Source organism: Notothenia coriiceps, unplaced genomic scaffold (assembly GCF_000735185.1).
Source record: "Notothenia coriiceps isolate Sejong01 unplaced genomic scaffold, NC01 NC01_scaffold00024048, whole genome shotgun sequence".
NCBI lineage: Eukaryota > Metazoa > Chordata > Actinopteri > Perciformes > Nototheniidae > Notothenia > Notothenia coriiceps.
Window position 1 is genome coordinate 38,375 of NW_011356749.1, and position 18,017 is coordinate 56,391.

The following is an 18,017-nucleotide window of genomic DNA, read 5'->3' on the forward strand; positions in this document are numbered from 1 at the left end:
AACGTTAATTGGTCTTTTTATCGGTACTGGAGACATTTAAAAATATATGTCATGTATTATTGTTACAGCAAAAACATTATATTGCAGTCTTGTGTCGCCAACTCGTTTCTGAATTATGCAAAAAAGACAACACAAATGCGTCTATGATAGTATTTTCGATAAAAGACGAGATCTCTCCACCGTCTGTGTGCGAGGGGTGGGTCAGTTTACACACGCGCTGCTAACATGCAGCAACACACTGCCGGAAGATTGGCGGAGAGAAGGCGCTCCGACGCGTGGTAAACTTTACCCGTCTCTCGATGTGGACAATGCTCGTTGCCAAAAGTGCAATAAAGTGTTTAGCATGTAAGCGGTAACACGAGCAATTTGTCTAAACATTTAGCAAAAGTGCACCACATCCAGACGGAGGAATGCACCGGGTTCGACTGTCTTTCTAGTAGCTCTGTAGCCCCCCAATCCACGAGTAACTTTTCCACCTCAGGTATTGTATGTTTGTATGCTAGCAGCAACACACAGTTAACTCAATTATACAAATATGGGTTCATGATTAGAGGTAACTGAGTTATTTATTTTGTTAAAGTTTCAGCTCTTCTGTTTACAGTTCTGTCAGATTATTTAATACGATTTGTTAAAACACTGTTGTTTCTTTTGATGTGAAATATTATTTATTTAATTTAAATAAAAAACGATGTTAGTTTTGTTCAACATGTGTTTAGTTAATTTAATAATATATGTGTTTTTGAATCAAGTAGTCATCTTTATTGTCTTCATTGTTAGTTTCCACATGCCTAAAACAACCTCAAGCTAAATCTAAAAGGTGATGGCTAAATAAGAGCGTTTGAGAAATTGTGCAAGGCATACAGTAATAGTCTGAATAGTCGTTTCATTAATCGATAGATTAATCGATTATCAAATTAGTCGTTTGTTGCAGCCCTACAAAACAGTGCCTCTCCACTCTATCCCCATGGAGGGAGAGGTCGTACATGCTGAGGGGCGTGGCCATGGGCTCCGTCCCTTTCCGCAGAGACCGTTACGACGGATGCCAGCCTCTCGGGATGGGGTGCGGTGTGGCAAAACAGGATAGCCCGAACACATCAACGTGCTAGAGCTGCGAGCTGTGCACCTAGCACTTAGGCACTTCCTGCCATACCTGAGGGGGAGGCATGTGATTGTCTGCTCGGACAACACTACAACAGTGCATCACGTAAACCACCAGGGGGGCACCAAATCTGCACCCTTGCTAGAGGTGTCCCAGACTCTCCTGACCTGGGCAGCTCCTTGCCTGGCCAGCCTACGGTCAATGTATCTGCCCGGAGAGCAGAACCAAGTCGCCGACTTCCTCTCCCGTCACAAGCCTCCACCAGGGGAGTGGCGGCTTCATCCAGAGGTGGTGGCCAGCATCTGGAGTCTCTTCGGCAGTGCAGAGGTAGATCTCTTTGCCTCGAAGATGTCAACCCACTGCCCCCTATGGTTCTTCTTGACGGAGATGACCAGCCCTTTGGGTCAGGACGCCCTGGCTCATTCGTGGCCAGGGTGTCTTCTCTATGCCTATCCACCCCTTCCTCTGATCCTACCAACACTCCTCAGAGTGCTTCATCAGGGCCACAGGCTTCTTGTGGTGGCCCCCTTCTGGCCGGCCAGGACTTGGTTCTCCCTGCTGCACAGACTCTGTTGCGGGACGCCTTGGCGTCTCCCCAACAGGAAGGACCTCTTGTCTCAGCTGGAGGGTAGGATGTGGCACCCCGACCCCTGCCGCTTCCAGCTGTGGGTCTGGCCACTGGAGGGCCCGAGGGGGGGGGGCTTAAATGGCCGCATGCGGCCCGTGGGTTGCCGACCCCTGACCTAGGCCATCCCTATAGGGTAAGTATTTAGACTTCCTCGTGACTGTTGGTATAAGTCATCCAGTGCTAAGCACCGCCTCTGGCGGTCAGTGAGGATGAAATAGAACGATAATTACGTATGTAACTACGGTTCTATGAATCCTTCCTTCCAGAGTTCTTTGTCACTCGGAATCTCATGTTTCCGCGAGAAGATTCCATAGGACTGAACTTGTTGACAACACCGGAACTTATGCCTTCCGGGGTCATACGAGGTCACACGTGACTTTGTTGATATAAATATTCGACCTGTGCATGCGCAAGACAGAAGATATTCAGTGCTAAGCACCGCCTCTGGCGGTCATCCAGGATTCATAGAACCGTAGTTACATACGTAACTATCATTTTCAGCAGTGTCAATTATATGAAAATAATGATACTCAAAACTAAGTTGAAATAAGAACCCTGTCTTTTCGGTGCAAAAGGGTCTTAGTATTAACATGAATGACTTAAAAAAAAGGAAGTTTATTTCCTCCTTACCATGATTTGGGCTCTCCGAAGTGCAAGTAGTTGATACTGTAGAGGTCCATGTCCTCAGTGTGCCATGCAAAAGTGGTCTTCCACATGCCAAAATACAAGTAGGGTGTGTTAACACCCTCAATGGTGATGCCGCTTTCATGTTCAACAGTATCCAAAATGGTGTCCAGGTGGCAAATGTTCCACTCTTTGACGTCCTGTAAGGGTAGAGCAAATAATACAAGATGTACAAGTGAGACTGGATACAGTAATAAGCACCGCTATAATCAGTAATGTTATCAGCAACGCTTGTGTTACAGGTCAACAAGTGCACAGACAGCAATAACAAAACCTATCAATGTTCTTTTACATTTGATAGAGCCACAACTCCCAGAAATGTCCACTCACACGGCCGTATAGAGATCCATTAACATCTGCCCCGTATATGGGAGGGTTAAACGTCACATTCTTCCAGTACTTCCTTTCCAGCTCCTCAAAGTCATCATAATGTGGACTACAGAACCTAAAAATTGCATATAAAATAGATCATTAGTACAAACACCATAGGTTTACTTTCACCATCATATGGTTAAAGATACAGTTAGCAGCACTTTTACAGATGTAACAGACTTTCTGTTAACCGAAGAAAAAATTACATAAATATACTATATTTCTGCACTTCTCACTTGTCACTGTTGGCAATCTTGCGGAACTCTCCGACGGTCATGGACTTCTTCTGAATGTTGTATTGTGTGAAAAGGCCCGACTGGCCTGTCACCACCTGCTGAATGGGTGCAGGGATCACCAAATCGTCTATGTCATCATAAGAGCCTCTGGGCTTCCATTCCTTTGGTGGGACAATCTTGGAGGAGGAAAGCGGACAGTGAATCATCACAATGATTCACCAGCTAAGCTTAGAGGTATAAATGCATTTATTTTTCTCAATATTTGTATTTCATCACTTAATATGTACAAGATTTAACAGATACCCTTTACTGAATCATTTCATTGCAAACAAAGACATCAAAACATCAAAACTGTCCGATAGCAGTCAGTCTTGGCATGTTTGAACAAATGCAGTGTGTCTGTACTCACTCTGGCCAGGCCTGCTTTATGTGCTCCCTGGGACTCCACATATGCAACATAGCGGCTGAAGTTCTTAAATTCCTCAGCAGTGGGGTAAAAAGTCATGATCCCTTTGGAACTATGGTTTTGGGAAACCCCATCCGACGCCATCCCAAAACTGAACGGCAGCTCCTGCAGATTGCACATAGGAAATTAGGATTTTATGATGAGTCGATTAAGTATATTTTTAAGTCAGCTTTGCCATGATTTATAAGTACCCACAACAAGGAATCTTTAACTTGGTCCTACCTTTCTGACCTGCACCTCTAGAGCTAAATTGAGTGACTGAAAACATCTACTTTTCAATTATTCTAACATAATTTAATGGTGAGTATCAATAACAATATAAAACTTTTTATATTTCAACACATTTACTTCTCAGGATTTCTCAAACTGGTTGCTAACAGTGTTTGCATTTCATTTCTGCTCAAAAAATCATAAAGAGGGATTATAGGTTTACATTTTTGGAATTGTTATATTCATAATTAAAGTGTTTTTGAATAGTAGAGAGAGCCATTAAGCTTTAATGTCACTGTTAAACAGAGGCGGGAGAAGTACTCAGATATTGTACTTAAGTAAAAGTACCAGAGTGTAGGAAAACTCTGTTACAAGTAAAAGTCCTGCATTCAAAATGTCACTCAAATAAAAGCACAAAAGTATTGGCATCAAAATATACTTAAAGTACCAAAAGTAAAAGTACTCGTTATGCAAATTGGCCCATTTCAGAATAATATATATATTTTTTTATTATAATTATTGATGCATTAATGTGTTTGAAGCTGGTAAAGGTGCAGCTAGTTTTAATTAATTTGAATGCTGCTGAGTAGTTTGTGAATTTTACTCTAGGTGTTACTCAAGACCTAAGTGTTGAATATTATTCAAATAATTAATCAAAATCTGCTAAGTAACTAAAGGTATTGTATAAATGTAGAGGAATAGAAGTAGACCATTTACGTCTGAATTGTAGTGGAGTAGAAATACAAAGTAGCAAAACATTGAAATACTCAAGTAAAGTACAAGTCTCCGAAAAGTGTATAAGTACAGTACTTTAGTAAAAGTACCTAGTTACTTTTCAATACTGCTGTTGAATAGTACGTGTTTGTATCATACAGTGTATGGTTTGTATACGTTTCCTCACCGTGGCCCGGGATACCGTTGACAGGGAAAAGCTAAAACCGCCGCTGATTGGTTAAACCCGCGTCTCTTTAATTCAGCCCCACTGTGGCAGGCCGGCTAACATTAGCGTGTTTGCTAACTTGCTCCAAAACATGACCTAATTTGTATAACGAATATCGTTATGCACCGACACATAGCATTAGCTAGGTGGAAGGTTTTCAATGTGGCCACGTAAAGTTACATGATTGTGCAAATGTAATTGTTATCTTGTTTGCATGGTGTCTCGAAGGAGAAAGTAATAATCACAACACAGCTAGCTAGCTAGCTTATTCACGTTAATACTAAATGGGAACTGACTATTTCCTGTATTACAGATAAAAACGAAGCTGCGTTACATCCTACAAAGCACTTTCGTTGGCAAACTTGGGCAGAGCTTGCTTTAACCCTAACTTAATACTTGGTATGTTGTACGAATAGAGTTAGCGTTTTCCTATTCTCAACGTTAAACACATTTTTGCGTCACAGACAGTACATAAAGTGAACTATCATCTGCCAAGTCAGTGATATCTATTCCAGGAAATAGACGATACCCGCCCCCTAGCATCGACACTAGCAGTTCCGGCTAGTTAGCCAACAGATTAGCATTGTGAGTTAAAAAGCTAGCTTTCTGAGACGGCTGTAGGATAACTCGACAGACAAGTACTTACAGCCTGCTCTGGGTTGATTCAGACGAGTTCCCTTCTGTTGTAAACAACTCGTAATGAATAAAACCGGCAGTTCTGAACATAGGAGAATGAAGAGAGCTTGCTAACTAAACCCCCTGTGAATAGACCACTATCCTCCATTACCACTTTTACGCATGTTCACGCATCTCGTATTTTGTTTACCACAACACGCATGGGACACGTTCAGCCAATCAGAGGGCGGCTCCTATGACTCGTCATATGATGAGATGTTAAATCTCATCTTTCTGTAATGACTGTAAATAATTATATTAACAGACATCTTATCTATGTTGCTGGATGCATGTTAATTGTATTTGAAAAGCGATTTTGTTAACATTAAGAAAACTAAACAGAGGATGTCAAAAATCATATGGATTCAATTACATTATTCACACTGGAGTCATGGTTTAAAATAGTAAAAATTCAAAAAATACAAGAAGACATACATATATTGAAATGGGTAGCATTTCACAGTAACTTTGTACCAGCAAGATAAGACGAATGTTTCAAACGGTGGGTTACCAAGGGAATCACAGCATGGTGCACTTTGGAGAAGAAAGGGGAAGTAGAGAGTTTTCAGGATATGAAAGATAAATACGATTTTGGGAAACATGACTTCTTTAGATATCTACAACTAAGGGATTATTATAGAACACACATCAGGGGAACACCCACCAAGGACGTGAATGAATTGATTCAGACTATAATACATTTGTATTGGGGAAAAAAAATTAGGACTATATCTGTACTATATCAAGCACTAACAATGAACAAATAGTCAACCACATATATAAAAGAAAAATGGGAATCAGAATTCAACACGAAAATTGAAAATAATGAATGGCAAAACATGTGGAGAATACACCAATCATCCACCAGTTTGCGGATATGGAGGGAGTTCTCTTGGAAAAATCGGATCCGTTATTTTATAACACCCAAGGTTAAAAACAGATACTCAAATGTAAAGCTACCATGCTGGAGGGAATGTGGAACAACAGAAGCAGATCATTCACATGTATTTTGGAAATGACACAAAATAACAACGTTTTGGGGAATGGTTCATAAAGTAGTACAAAAGATAATCGGATATGATTTCCCCAAGAGTTTTGTGATTCTTTATTTGGGTAATTTTACGGAAAATGATATACAACCAAGAGATAGATGCTTAGCTAAAGTGTTGTTGATAGCCGGCAAGAAAACCATCACAAGGAAATGGGGGCAAGTGGATATCCCTACCCAAGTACAATGGATGGAGATAGAGGAAATCTACATAATGGTAACAAAATGACACATCGGTTGAGACTACCAAAAATGGAAGACCAGTGAAAAGGATGGACATTATATAGAGAAGAAGACAAACACATTGGAAAAGATAATCCAGGAAACCATTGAGATTTAAACTCCCGACAAGGGCTCTTTTGGACAGTCGTTTTATATTTTTCATTGTTATTTCATTTCTGAGTTGTCCGTTGCGCCTCAACATGTGGATGCAAATTGATATCGTGTTTTTGAATGTCAAAGTTAAATGACAGTATGTATGTTTGAAATTCAGTGCAATTATTTTCAATAAAAACAAAGTATAAAAAAAAAAAAAAAGGATGTCCAGGAACTTCAGAATTGATCTTTGATTGTTTTATTATTTATACTTATTATATTCATCTTTGAACTCAGTCATCTATTCTTACTGATCAAATGTAATCATTTTGACATTTAATTTACTATCTCCGACGTGGACAGTAAAAGAATAACCTTCTAAAAAAAATAGTAATAGACTTGAATCCTTATTTAAGATATAGTAAAGGTTTAAATTAAATCAAAAATGTTGTCCAATTGTGCTTCAAACGTTCACATATGTTATGAGGATATGCAAATGAATTGCATTTGAAATATATTAGTAGGCCTATATATAATCTGAAAGTACTTATGTGGTTTTGTCCTGTATCAATATGTAAACAATTTCAGTCCTCATATGAATATACTGTATATTTATATGATTAAATTGAAGAATATATGTTGTCTACCAAAAGGTCTACATAATTAATGTGTAAATTGCAATATCACTAACCGAGGTACACCGCACTATAATTGCAAAAGAACAAACTAACAAAATCAGCTGTGAACATCGTTTTTATTTCATGCCAGGAAAGGCACATTCATACACTGAAACAGTTTTGATAGGGTATATATACTGTTATATGCATCTACATTCAGGCAGTGCATATATTATGATTTCCATGAATAAATGCAACAACAACATTAACACATCTTTGTTAACCACAAAAAGATATAGCACATTTGAGCACTGACAATTTGTATATGCATACTTTCAGCATAAAAGGGAAATACATGTCCACCCTGTCGTCCATACAGTTTTACTGACCTTTAACACCAAAAGGAGACATACAGTACATTGTATCAGCAGCACTTGTTGGTTTTTGGAAAGTTCATAGAGAATAAATTATGTTTATTTGAGATGTCAGTGCTAAGTCTGTTTATGTCCTCTCTAATTCTATATATTTTGTTCCTGTTGCATAAGACCAGTCATGTTGCATCAGCACTCTGTCAAAATGCATATTCAACAGACCAGCATGGTCTGTATAATTGTCCCTATTTCTAAGGGAGTTTCACCTTTGGCTGACTCACATTTGATTTCAAGCTTTGGACACTCCACAGGTTTACACATTTTCTTATACTTGCACCTTACTGTGAGACAAAGTAGCCCCCATGAATGAATGTCTTTCTACGAGCATAATGTGATCTTTTTCTTTCCGTTTGACACATTTCAATAAATATGATGGACTCCAGAGTTTTAGAGCAACACACTCAGCAGCTTAAAGCGGTCAATACAACCACAATTTGTTATGGCAGTTATTTCAAAAAAGGCAAAAAAATACTTACACATTGAAAGAACACTCAATTGATTAGAGAGAAGTGCACAGGGAACTTTTCAATATAAGAATATATTGCAACTGTTTGACACAATCTTGATACTTTTTCATATTCTGAACTCATGCAGGGCCTCTGTACTTTTTTATTATCCTTAGGATATGATATACTATTGCAGCCATAGCTGCTTGAATAAAGGAGAACTTTAGGGCATCCATTTTTGTTTATCTGTTTTGTAACCAGCTCAGATAAATCTCTCATTGCATATTACTTGATTTCCATGCAACTATGAATTCATGAGTTGGTTACATTGTGCTTAACATAGACGCACATAGCTTTTTGAGTTAGATAAGAGTTCAATATATGGAAAATATATTGCTGTAATTTGAAAATAGATGAAGCATTTTTATAGACAATAACCGTGATTGTGAGTCTTAATGTTTGAGACTGTGAACACTGCACATGTTGTGGATGGGGTTATTAGGTGGCAGAAATGCAGGTGGACGATGGATTTTGTGTTCCTCCTTCTGGCAATATGTAACTTATGTATGAATGACAGTATATATTCAATGTTTTTATTATTCTGTAATAAACTATTATTGTTTTTGTTATAAGCTGTCCTTCACTGTCATACTGGCACATCAGATCTGTAATTCCTGAACTCACCACAGTTTCCCAATGAAAGCAGATATAAGTTTGATCCAATGATTAGTTAATAACCACTTTGTAAAAGGTACATCAGAAGTTCTGCAGTATTATACAGAATATTTAAGAAGATGAAAATCACCACATCAACATTTCATGAATCTTATGCCTCTTGCATGTGGTAGGAGGCCGTTTTTCACCAGATATATTTCATACTCAAATCACGAATGGACACAGTCCTCCAGGTATTGGGTCGTTTTGCAAACATGACGCAATGAAGCACAAATTGCAATTAAAGCGAAGCAAAAACTGACTGTGTTTCCATCCATTCCCCTTATCGTTATGTTTGTTCCATCGTTCCCCGGTCGGCAACATGCCAAAGTCCTGCTTAATCTTGGAGCACCAGTGGCCGTCCACATCCTGAAGATGAAGCCCTGTTTATATCAGCTCTCAGCCTGGGAGCAGCCTTAAGAACACATGCCGTAAAAGGCCTTCTGCTTGGTTCCGTAACAAAACTAGTCTCCCGGTTGGTTATTTGTCCACAGGCTTATTGATTTTCAATGTGTGGAGAGAGTCAGTGAGAGCCATGTCTGTTTTGCTGCTGGCTTTCCTGGACATGTCAGGCTCCCATAGAAAGAACTCGTGGAGGAGGGTGTTGACGGTGTCAGGGCACTCCATCATGACCATGTGACTTCCCTCCTCTATGACTTTCAGGAATGCAAACAGAAGGATCTGGAAAGGCAGCCGAGATGATTACAGAACATTACAAACAGTATAACACTACAGTGCACATACAATTTACATTACATATCACAAGATAAAATAGCAAATATTCATATATGAAAACGTGTTTTACCTCTGCCATGCGCTGGTCCTCATCCATTGGCACAAACTTGTCACACATGCCATGAACCAGAAGGATGGGCACAGTGAGCTCAGCATGGTAGACCTCATCCCCTTCAGGCCAGTACTGACCACTCATCATGGCCCGCAGCACAAACGGAGACACATTGAAGGCGTTGCCCTGCTTCAACAGCTGCTTTTCTTTGGCACCTTGGCGTGCAAACCCAGCTCTGAAGGTTAGAAAAAACACAGGGAAGTTATATTTCAGGTTTTCCAATGTAATTGTTCAAGTGTTTTGGCATCAACAAGCCATGTTGTTCTGTCATCGGCAAGAGAATATCCTGTATCTGTCACTGTCTGTACTAGAGTAAATGTTGGCATGCAAATGCGTATCTTACTTGAGGAAGCTCCAGGCCAGACAGGGTGTCAGACAGTGCAGGACACAAGATGGCAGCTGGAAGATGGAGCAAAGGCTGGGCTCCAGAGCTGTGGGGCCGCCTCCATTGATCATCACGACCTTGTGGACCAGATCAGGGTATTCGTGGGCCAGGAAGGTGCAAAATGACACTCTGGAAGAGATAAGTGTATAATCACTACTATATAAGTAAATGGTTCAATAAGGTTTATAATAAAGCATTTTACACATCCTCACCCATATGAGTGGCCAATGAGAATGTTGCGTTTACGAGCATATCTCTTAAAGATGGCACGAAGGTCCTCTGCAAGGGCGTAAAAAGTATAAGCCGCTGCAATATGCGGGGCAGTGCTGGCTCCATGCCCCGCCAGGTCAGGAGCAATGACCTCGTAGCCAAGCCGAGAGAAGAAGTCCAGTTGGCTGCCCCAAATGTCCAGAGAACCTCCCACGCCGTGCACGAAGAACAACGCTACGTCTGAGTGTGTTCCTTTGCAGCTGGAGATGACTCTCTTTGAGTCGATTTGCACAGTGCGCTTGGGCTTGCGGCGCCGGCGGCGAGGCGGTGGAGCAGGTTTATGTTCCCCAAGAGGTGAGGGAACCGGAGGAGGAGCAGAGTTGGGGTCTGGAGAAGAGGGCATTTCTTTGTAGTCTGCCAACTCCACCTCTACGGTGCTGCAAGGCTCCAGATCACCATCCTGACACTGCAGGATCTCAGAGTGCAGAACATCGCCGAGATTCTCAATCACCAGCTGCCCGTTGCGGTAGACTGTGATCTTCCTCTTGCAGTGGACACTGCTGCCGGTATTGCTTTCATTATCTTCCTCAAGAGAGCCTTCAACATCATCATCAGTTCCGTCTGTATTTCCTTTGCCTGCAACTTGATCCTCTGTTACCACGGGACGCTCTGGGATGATGTGCCTCACTCGCAGAACTCTCCCAGGTTTCACCTCCACAAACTCAAACCCATCAGAGGGTTCAGACGACTCCAGAGGCAAGACCAGACTGGCAGCCTTCCCAGTCAGACAGCAGAGAATCCCTTCAGTGATAGTGGTCAGCATAGTGCTTTCCTGCAGAAACAATGCACATAACAAAGCAGCTCAGCACTCAGATGCATAACAAAAACATTTGAATATGTAGATAATGTAGTACAACATGAAAGACAATATTTGTGAAATGTTTTACCCTTCTCCAGTTTAAAAAACAAAAGTAATAGATTCAAACATAAAAATGGTTTCAGGTTTATTTCCTGTTGCAGTATTTCTAAATGTCAACAGCTCAACGCAAATAAATTGGGTCCGAGCTTGATGTGAATCAAATTGGACCCAAGCTGTTGCCTAGCAACGCAGTTTCCATAGAACAGTCTTCTAACTCCTTTTATCAAACCACACACAGTGAAGAGAGAAGGCACCAGTTTCAACAGGCTCCAAACTGCTTTGCAAATTGAAATGCCATAGTTTGTGTATAAGTGTAGCAAAAGCAGCATTTTTAAGTTCGACTCACCATGGTGGCAAAGCAGCTTAACATTTAGGATCTCCAAGTTCATAAACAGGGAAGAAAAAAAATCATGCTTGTGCTGGGCTGTAACCTACTACAGTTTCAATGTCAGTGACAACCGGCAATTGACATGCTGACCTAGACGTTTGCTATAAATAACCCTTCCTTTTTGCATGGTCCAGGGTATAAATAGAAAATGACAGTCATATGGCATGTCTGTGTACATGAATGGTATGTCTCATAACAGTATGATTGCTGTATTCCAAGCTATACTGATACAAATAGATATAGGGAACACTTAAAAAAAGGGAAGAACATCATTGCGCATAGGTCCAGTCGCCGTTATTTTGGCAGTTGTGTAAATTAAGCATCATTAGTCCTAACTTTTTATGCAAACGCAGGCTGGTTATCTCTAGGACACAGAATGACAAGGCTTTATTGTTTCCTGTTTACGGACACAGAGTGCATTATTACTGCTTATACGTAGGGAGGATTTCCCTGCATATAGTATACTATTACATGACATGTAATTTAGATTATGGATTCAATCATGCTGCCTAAGTAATATTGGCTTATCAATACGTAAGCACATCTTGAGATAAAAATTAAACAAACGGATGACTATAAATTCTCTTTCACATATAGTCAGAACTGTTCCACATTGAAATTAAATGTGTTGTTTTTTTGGTAAAGACTTTCTCCTGATTAAAGTCATATAAACTGTAAACATTGACACAATTGTATCTCATACTGCTTATCCAGTTTAGATGCAGATTGTCATTCTGCATATCCTGTATTTAAAGGACATCCCTGTAATAGTTCACCATACGTCGTACATTTGTTAACGTTTATTGGTTAAAGCTTTACCAACCTCTAGATTACGGTAAATGAATTAAACAGACTTTTAATACATGGTGCTTCAGAGGGCTGGCTCTACAGTGAAATAAAAAAAACACGCACAGGAGGGTAGACATGTGCGTGTGTCGGTGCGTGGTGTTGTTGTTGGTGGCAGAATGGTCTGAAGGTCAGTGGATAAAGTGCTATCCAGTTACACCCTGGAGCCAAGTGAATGTCGACTGAGACAGAGGCCCGTCTTTCCACAAAAATCCAAATCAACACTGCAGTGTGTTCTGCTTGTCCTACATACATACAGCCATCTATCTCTATAGATTTACACGCGATGGACCTTACATTTTTAAGCCATTCTGTCATTTTATCATGAACAAATCAGTTGTGCAGCAGCTACAAGTGGTAATGAGGGAAAGGTGTATTTATTGACAACATAGCAGGATATTACATAACCATGTTTAGCACTTTGAATGACCCTGATGCAATGCCACAATACCTCATTACCACAAAATTAACTACACGATTAACTACACGATTAACTACCCTGTTATTTAAATCAGGGATTGTCCTCTTCACCTACTAATGTATGAACATGCGGTCAACCTGGATTTCAATCTGTGTGAGAGAAATTATTTTAGATCCACAAACCTTAAAGTCAAACAGGCTGAAGGTTACTCATGCATGTATAACATTTTTGCCTGCAGTGCAGAATATTAAGGTTGACATGTCTGCTAAATCTTAGAGTAACACAGTGTGCTGCTCAATATTTTCACATAGCCGCAGTGTTGTTGTTTCCACTGGAAATGCTTATATCAGAAAAATAATAAGGCATTGTCACCTATTTTCAGTTAATAATGCCAAATGCAAGATATTCTACAAGCATTTGACTCCCCAAATATGTAGCCATAAACAGCAGTATTGTTAGTGGTCTATGTATGTCTGAATAGAATGAAAATGCCAAGTGAAGGGCATTTTGAGTGTTATGTATAGGCCCAATTAAAATAATCACATCACAAATTAAAACAAATATTATAAATCCGTGGCAGTCTGGGTTGGAGTGCCATAATTGCATATGATATAGATCTGTTATTTTTGCTCAGTCAAGGAACAAATGCATGCAGACATTGTGCGGATGTTTGTGAATGCTGAACTATGCACAATAAACATTCGCTCATTAAATACATAATGCAATAACAAATCAATTCCTTACCTGCCGAATTAGAGATGATTAAGGGTGAATATAAATCTGCACCAAAAGATGAAGGGCCGACGAAGCTGAAGAGGGAAAACGTTGCATTTGGTGTAACAATTTGTCTACACTAAAGATGCTGCAAAACAGTAATCACTTCTTATTGGCTTCATGTACTGCTGTCACTGAACACGGAGGGGATTGAGCATGCATCCATAAGAGTGTGGCAATTGCATGTCAATACGACATCCATAACGATAACAACCAATGTTTTGTTTCCTCTCCCTCAGCATCCACTGCGCATTCAGACCCTACCCAGCCCTGCTGCCGTATCCGCAGCAGCAACAGCAGTGTTCGGGCATTTTCGCTCCTGAGTGGCAGGGAGCAGGGCGAATAGAAGACAGCTGATCACAGAGAGGAGGCCAATGGGAAAGGCTTGTTTCCTTGTTGCCAAGGCTGAGAGAGTAGCAAAATGCGTGCGTGTGCGCGCGTGCTTGCAGTCAGGGAGAGCGACAGGAATGATCAAAAATGATTGTCCAGCTATCGTAATGGGCACACATGGTGATGATCAGGCCTGCATGTGTGATGTTACAATTTCAAATTCTTCACCAGGGTTTAAATAATCTCCACCGCATTTTCCTAAACCTACACCTGAAATATGCTTTGCCAGGTGCTGCGTCACTGAAGGGAGAAATGACCTTTAATTGTAACCAATAACATTATTATTAGCTGTGTTGCTGTTACCCTTGGACTCACATCAACACATCGGTGCTACAATGCCCGGACAGTGCGGTGCCTGTCACGGAATGGCCAGCAGTGACGTATATGGGGAGAGCCTGAGACCACAACTGCTTTCTGTCATTGTTTGGCAGCCGATGTAAATAACAAAGTGCTTTATGTTTATAGATATCACACATTGATGTTTTAATAAAATGGTTTAGAAATCAATGAGGTCAATAAACATGCCATGATGACCAATAGGGAATTGTTTTTTACATATCAGCTCACAAACAACATTGTAAGGAAGGGAATTTTCCTTATTGACACCAAATGGCACTCAAATTACAACTCTTGTAATAATGCACACAATAAAACAATAACTTAAAGTATTTTCTGTGGTTTTGACAACATCATACTATGTATTTACATGTATGTATACATGTAGACAACCTCATCATTGTTATAGAATACATTATAATATGTGTTTGAATGACAGGAGTGCTTGAATGACCCCTAATTTGGTGGAAATTGGTGACATATTGTTTTATAATTCAAATTCTACATTTTTCCTAAATTTCTTTAATTTGTGGTTTTATATTAGCTGCCAGACTGTCAAAGCTTTAATTTGGCACTGGACTACTGTTACACTAAAGTGTACATGCTTGATATGTAATTAGTTCGAAATAACGTTGAAAATGTAGCCTAATTTTGGATGAACAAAAGTTAAAAGTAGATTAATAATGTAATTTTTACATTACTTGAGTGAGCAGGTTAAGTAAAGTGTTGGGCAGCTGTGCAATGATTTGTGAAGACTGCACTTACAAATTATGTGAAGAGAGGGTTATTTTAGTCCTCTCCACAGGGTTGTGCAGTAGTGTACTGTGACTGTGAACCATGGTTGTGAATCGTATATTGATGTGCATCTTACCCCGAGGTAAAACTTCTCAGGCATCGAGTCATCTCAGTCTGTATACAAATGCCATTGCTTACATTGTTTCGTGTCCCTCATTTGGCAGATGCTAAGCTCAAACCATACCTGTCAGACTTTTTCTGGCACTGAAACACCGTGGCGTTGGCCGGTAACGTTGGTAAACTTCTTGTGAGTTTGACCTGACAAACTCTACTCGGGGCAATATCTTCAGCAACAAGCCTTCTCATTGGCTGAAACGTCTTAACCAATCGTGTTGCTTAATATACGCAGGCAGACCTGTGACATTCACTGTTCTCATGTCTGTGTCAACTGTATAGCTATCTAAAAATGAACATTATACGGTCATCTATTTCCCGACTGGGTCGGATAAACAATTTCACCAGGTAACAAAGTCTACGCATGTCCATGTTAGACAAACGGCAAAAGCAGTGTTTGTTTACAGTGCTAATATTGTCTAGCTAGCTTAGCAGTGTGTTAGCAGCGTGGCTAGTTAAGGATGCAGGTAGCCAGCTAGCTACTGATTGAAGAATATATTTAGTAAGGTGAAGGCTATTTCAATTATAGCTCAATCATAGCTAATTAATATATCATTAATGACTTTTGATTTACATCTGTATGCAGTGTTTACTCGTATTATTCCAGTAGCAGTAACAGTTACAGTTCTGATGTGTTTTCAATCTGTTGTTTTAATCTATTTCATTATTGTGTAAACAGTTGACACGAATGCTTTGGATCCGTGCATGAGAACAAATATAAAAAGCAGCACTCTAGATTATACAACGAACTTGGTAATAAAGAATGAGAATCAGTTTTAATACCAAGTAGGTTTACACATACAAATTTGCTTTGGTATAAGTGGTGCATGCAGAGACCCAGGAAGAAGAATACAAAATGATTTGTTTATAACATTTGTGAACATTTGTCCACAGCATCCCTGCAGGAAACCTTGCAATACCTGGCAACTCTCGCCTTAGACTATTCAGCAGCTGGATGTTGCCCACAGCAGCTGCAAGACCTACTATTTACAGATGTGGGCTGCTTTCTTCACAAGCTGAGGGCTCAGGAATGTTCCAACAGCTTCCATGGCAATACCAGCAGATTCGGACAAAGAAGAGAGGTACAGAGTATCAGCCCAAGAACATTAAACGCAAGAGGACCCACGGCTGGATCAAGAGGATCAGCACACAAAGCGGCATCGAGGTGATTCTGAGGCGCATGTTGAAGGGGCGGCAGTCACTCACACACTGAAGGACCTTGTCGGAAAACCTGCCAGTCTTTGAGAAACAGACATTGGCTCAGAAAAGTTGCCATTGCTCAGGGTGCTCAGCAAAGACCCTGTGTAACGGTGATACTGGGTGTGGGTTGTGTTTTGCTTTTTTGCACTCCATTAATCATGGGTGGGGAGTAAAAGCTGGCCTTTGACAAATAATTTGCATTTGGTAAAAAGAAGACTGGTAGTTTCACCCAGTCTTTTTTTATCTATAAGGTTGTGTTTGTTACCATTAAATGTTATCAGATGTTTGTTTTTTTGCTTGTGTGAAGTTATTGGAAGACAAAATGATCACTGTCATCTTTTTTCCACTAATGAAAACTAAATTCTTGTTTAATATGAAATAAAAACCACCCCTGAAGAATTTAAATGAATTTGTATTTGTTATTGAAAAATAAATACTTCACAAAGATTGTTTTTTTTAAACTTCCACGTTTGCTGCCATCAATTGTTTGTATACACATTGCAGGTTAATTAACTATAAAAATCAAGCTAAGTGCTTTTAATTTTAGAACGAGTGTCCTTTTGGCTCATCAGGCAGTGTGACCCAGAATACCATTAGTGGTGTTTCATTTTCGAGGCAAAATAGTTGAAAGTCAGACAAGTAAAGAACATGGAGGCATTAACTAATAATGCAATATGCCAGAAATATTTTGGGAAAGTTGCTATCAATAATTTTAGCACATTCATTTTACAACTAATGGCATGCATAGATTTAAAGTACTAATATTAGTTTACTAATTACTGCATTTTATATGAACACTCATAACTAAAATAAGCAGATATTGATATAAGGTGTAATTTGATGACGAAACTGATTAGTAATGCACCATGATGACTAGTCTAGATAGTGAAGTTTAATATCAATAATTTAGAGTTTAACAGTGGGGTTGCTGTGCTGTTGTTAAGCCTTATACACAGGGGTGCACATAACTTTCTCAGTGAGGTACTCAGATGAGTATCTGGAGTCAGTGTTTGGTACTCCAACTTCTGGCTCCACTCAAAGTTATTTGATGAAGCCCTCTGTATCGCGAACGTCAACGGTACCAGTTATGTGCACCCCTAGCTTATACATCAATTCAGTATTTTGACCTACCTACGGTCACCTATCATACCTGATTGATTGATTGATTGAAAAGTTTATTAACAGCTTGTATATTGGGTACAGTACAGTACAGCTCAAAACATACAATTGTTAAGGGGATGCAGACCAGAGAAAGACTTTCGTCTTGTTTACATCAGGGTCCCCCATTTCCAATTCATCATATCATTTAAGACATATAAGACATATTTGACATACAGATGGCTTATTTACAATTTACATACAGGTGGTTTTTTACATACAGATGGCTTATTTACAATTTTCATTTTAGATTTCGTTCTAATACATCCTAACCGGTAAAACCGACATTTAAGACATACTAAGACTACAGATATCCAGAGTTAGTAACAGAGTCTAAAGTGCGAGTATATACA

General features: G+C 39.8%; 3 protein-coding genes across 4 annotated transcripts in view; 1 reads left to right on the forward strand and 2 right to left on the reverse strand.

Annotated features, from left to right (window-relative positions):
* LOC104954834 (lysine-specific demethylase 4A-like) overlaps positions 1–5,425 on the reverse strand; it is a 22,324-nt gene extending 16,899 nt beyond the window's left edge. For both annotated transcript variants that reach the window (XM_010782019.1, XM_010782018.1), the window contains exons 1-5: positions 5,282–5,425; positions 3,429–3,590; positions 3,020–3,195; positions 2,742–2,856; positions 2,358–2,551 (exon numbers count right to left, since the gene is read on the reverse strand). In XM_010782019.1, coding sequence (XP_010780321.1) covers positions 2,358–2,551; positions 2,742–2,856; positions 3,020–3,195; positions 3,429–3,569 — 626 coding nt within the window. In that variant the 5' untranslated portion in view covers positions 3,570–3,590; positions 5,282–5,425. The remainder of the gene's footprint in view (positions 1–2,357; positions 2,552–2,741; positions 2,857–3,019; positions 3,196–3,428; positions 3,591–5,281) is intronic.
* A 1,990-nt stretch (positions 5,426–7,415) lies between these two features.
* Positions 7,416–13,939, reverse strand: LOC104954835 (abhydrolase domain-containing protein 8-like). Its single transcript, XM_010782020.1, has 5 exons — positions 13,642–13,939; positions 10,326–11,155; positions 10,072–10,242; positions 9,687–9,903; positions 7,416–9,562 (listed from the first exon to the last, which is right to left on the reverse strand). Exons 2-5 carry the CDS (start codon positions 11,144–11,146, stop codon positions 9,362–9,364), a joined length of 1,410 nt encoding a protein of 469 aa, XP_010780322.1. The 5' UTR covers positions 11,147–11,155; positions 13,642–13,939; the 3' UTR covers positions 7,416–9,361.
* Positions 13,940–15,500: 1,561 nt separating this feature from the next.
* mrpl34 (mitochondrial ribosomal protein L34) lies at positions 15,501–16,911 on the forward strand. The gene is made up of 2 exons (XM_010782021.1): positions 15,501–15,654; positions 16,201–16,911. Exons 1-2 carry the CDS (start codon positions 15,599–15,601, stop codon positions 16,517–16,519), a joined length of 375 nt encoding a protein of 124 aa, XP_010780323.1. The 5' UTR covers positions 15,501–15,598; the 3' UTR covers positions 16,520–16,911.
* The last annotated feature ends 1,106 nt before the right edge of the window (positions 16,912–18,017 follow it).

Coding starts and splice junctions, on each gene's coding strand:
- LOC104954835 (XM_010782020.1), bottom strand. CDS start 11,146: ATGCTGACCACTATCACTGAAGGGATTCTCTGCTGTCTGACTGGGAAG. Junction 10,243..10,325: donor CTCATTGGCCACTCATATGG/GTGAGGATGTGT, acceptor TATCTCTTCCAG/AGTGTCATTTTGCACCTTCC. Junction 9,563..9,686: donor AGGACCAGCGCATGGCAGAG/GTAAAACACGTT, acceptor CTGCCTTTCCAG/ATCCTTCTGTTTGCATTCCT.
- mrpl34 (XM_010782021.1), top strand. CDS start 15,599: ATGAACATTATACGGTCATCTATTTCCCGACTGGGTCGGATAAACAAT. Junction 15,655..16,200: donor CGGATAAACAATTTCACCAG/GTAACAAAGTCT, acceptor ATTTGTCCACAG/CATCCCTGCAGGAAACCTTG.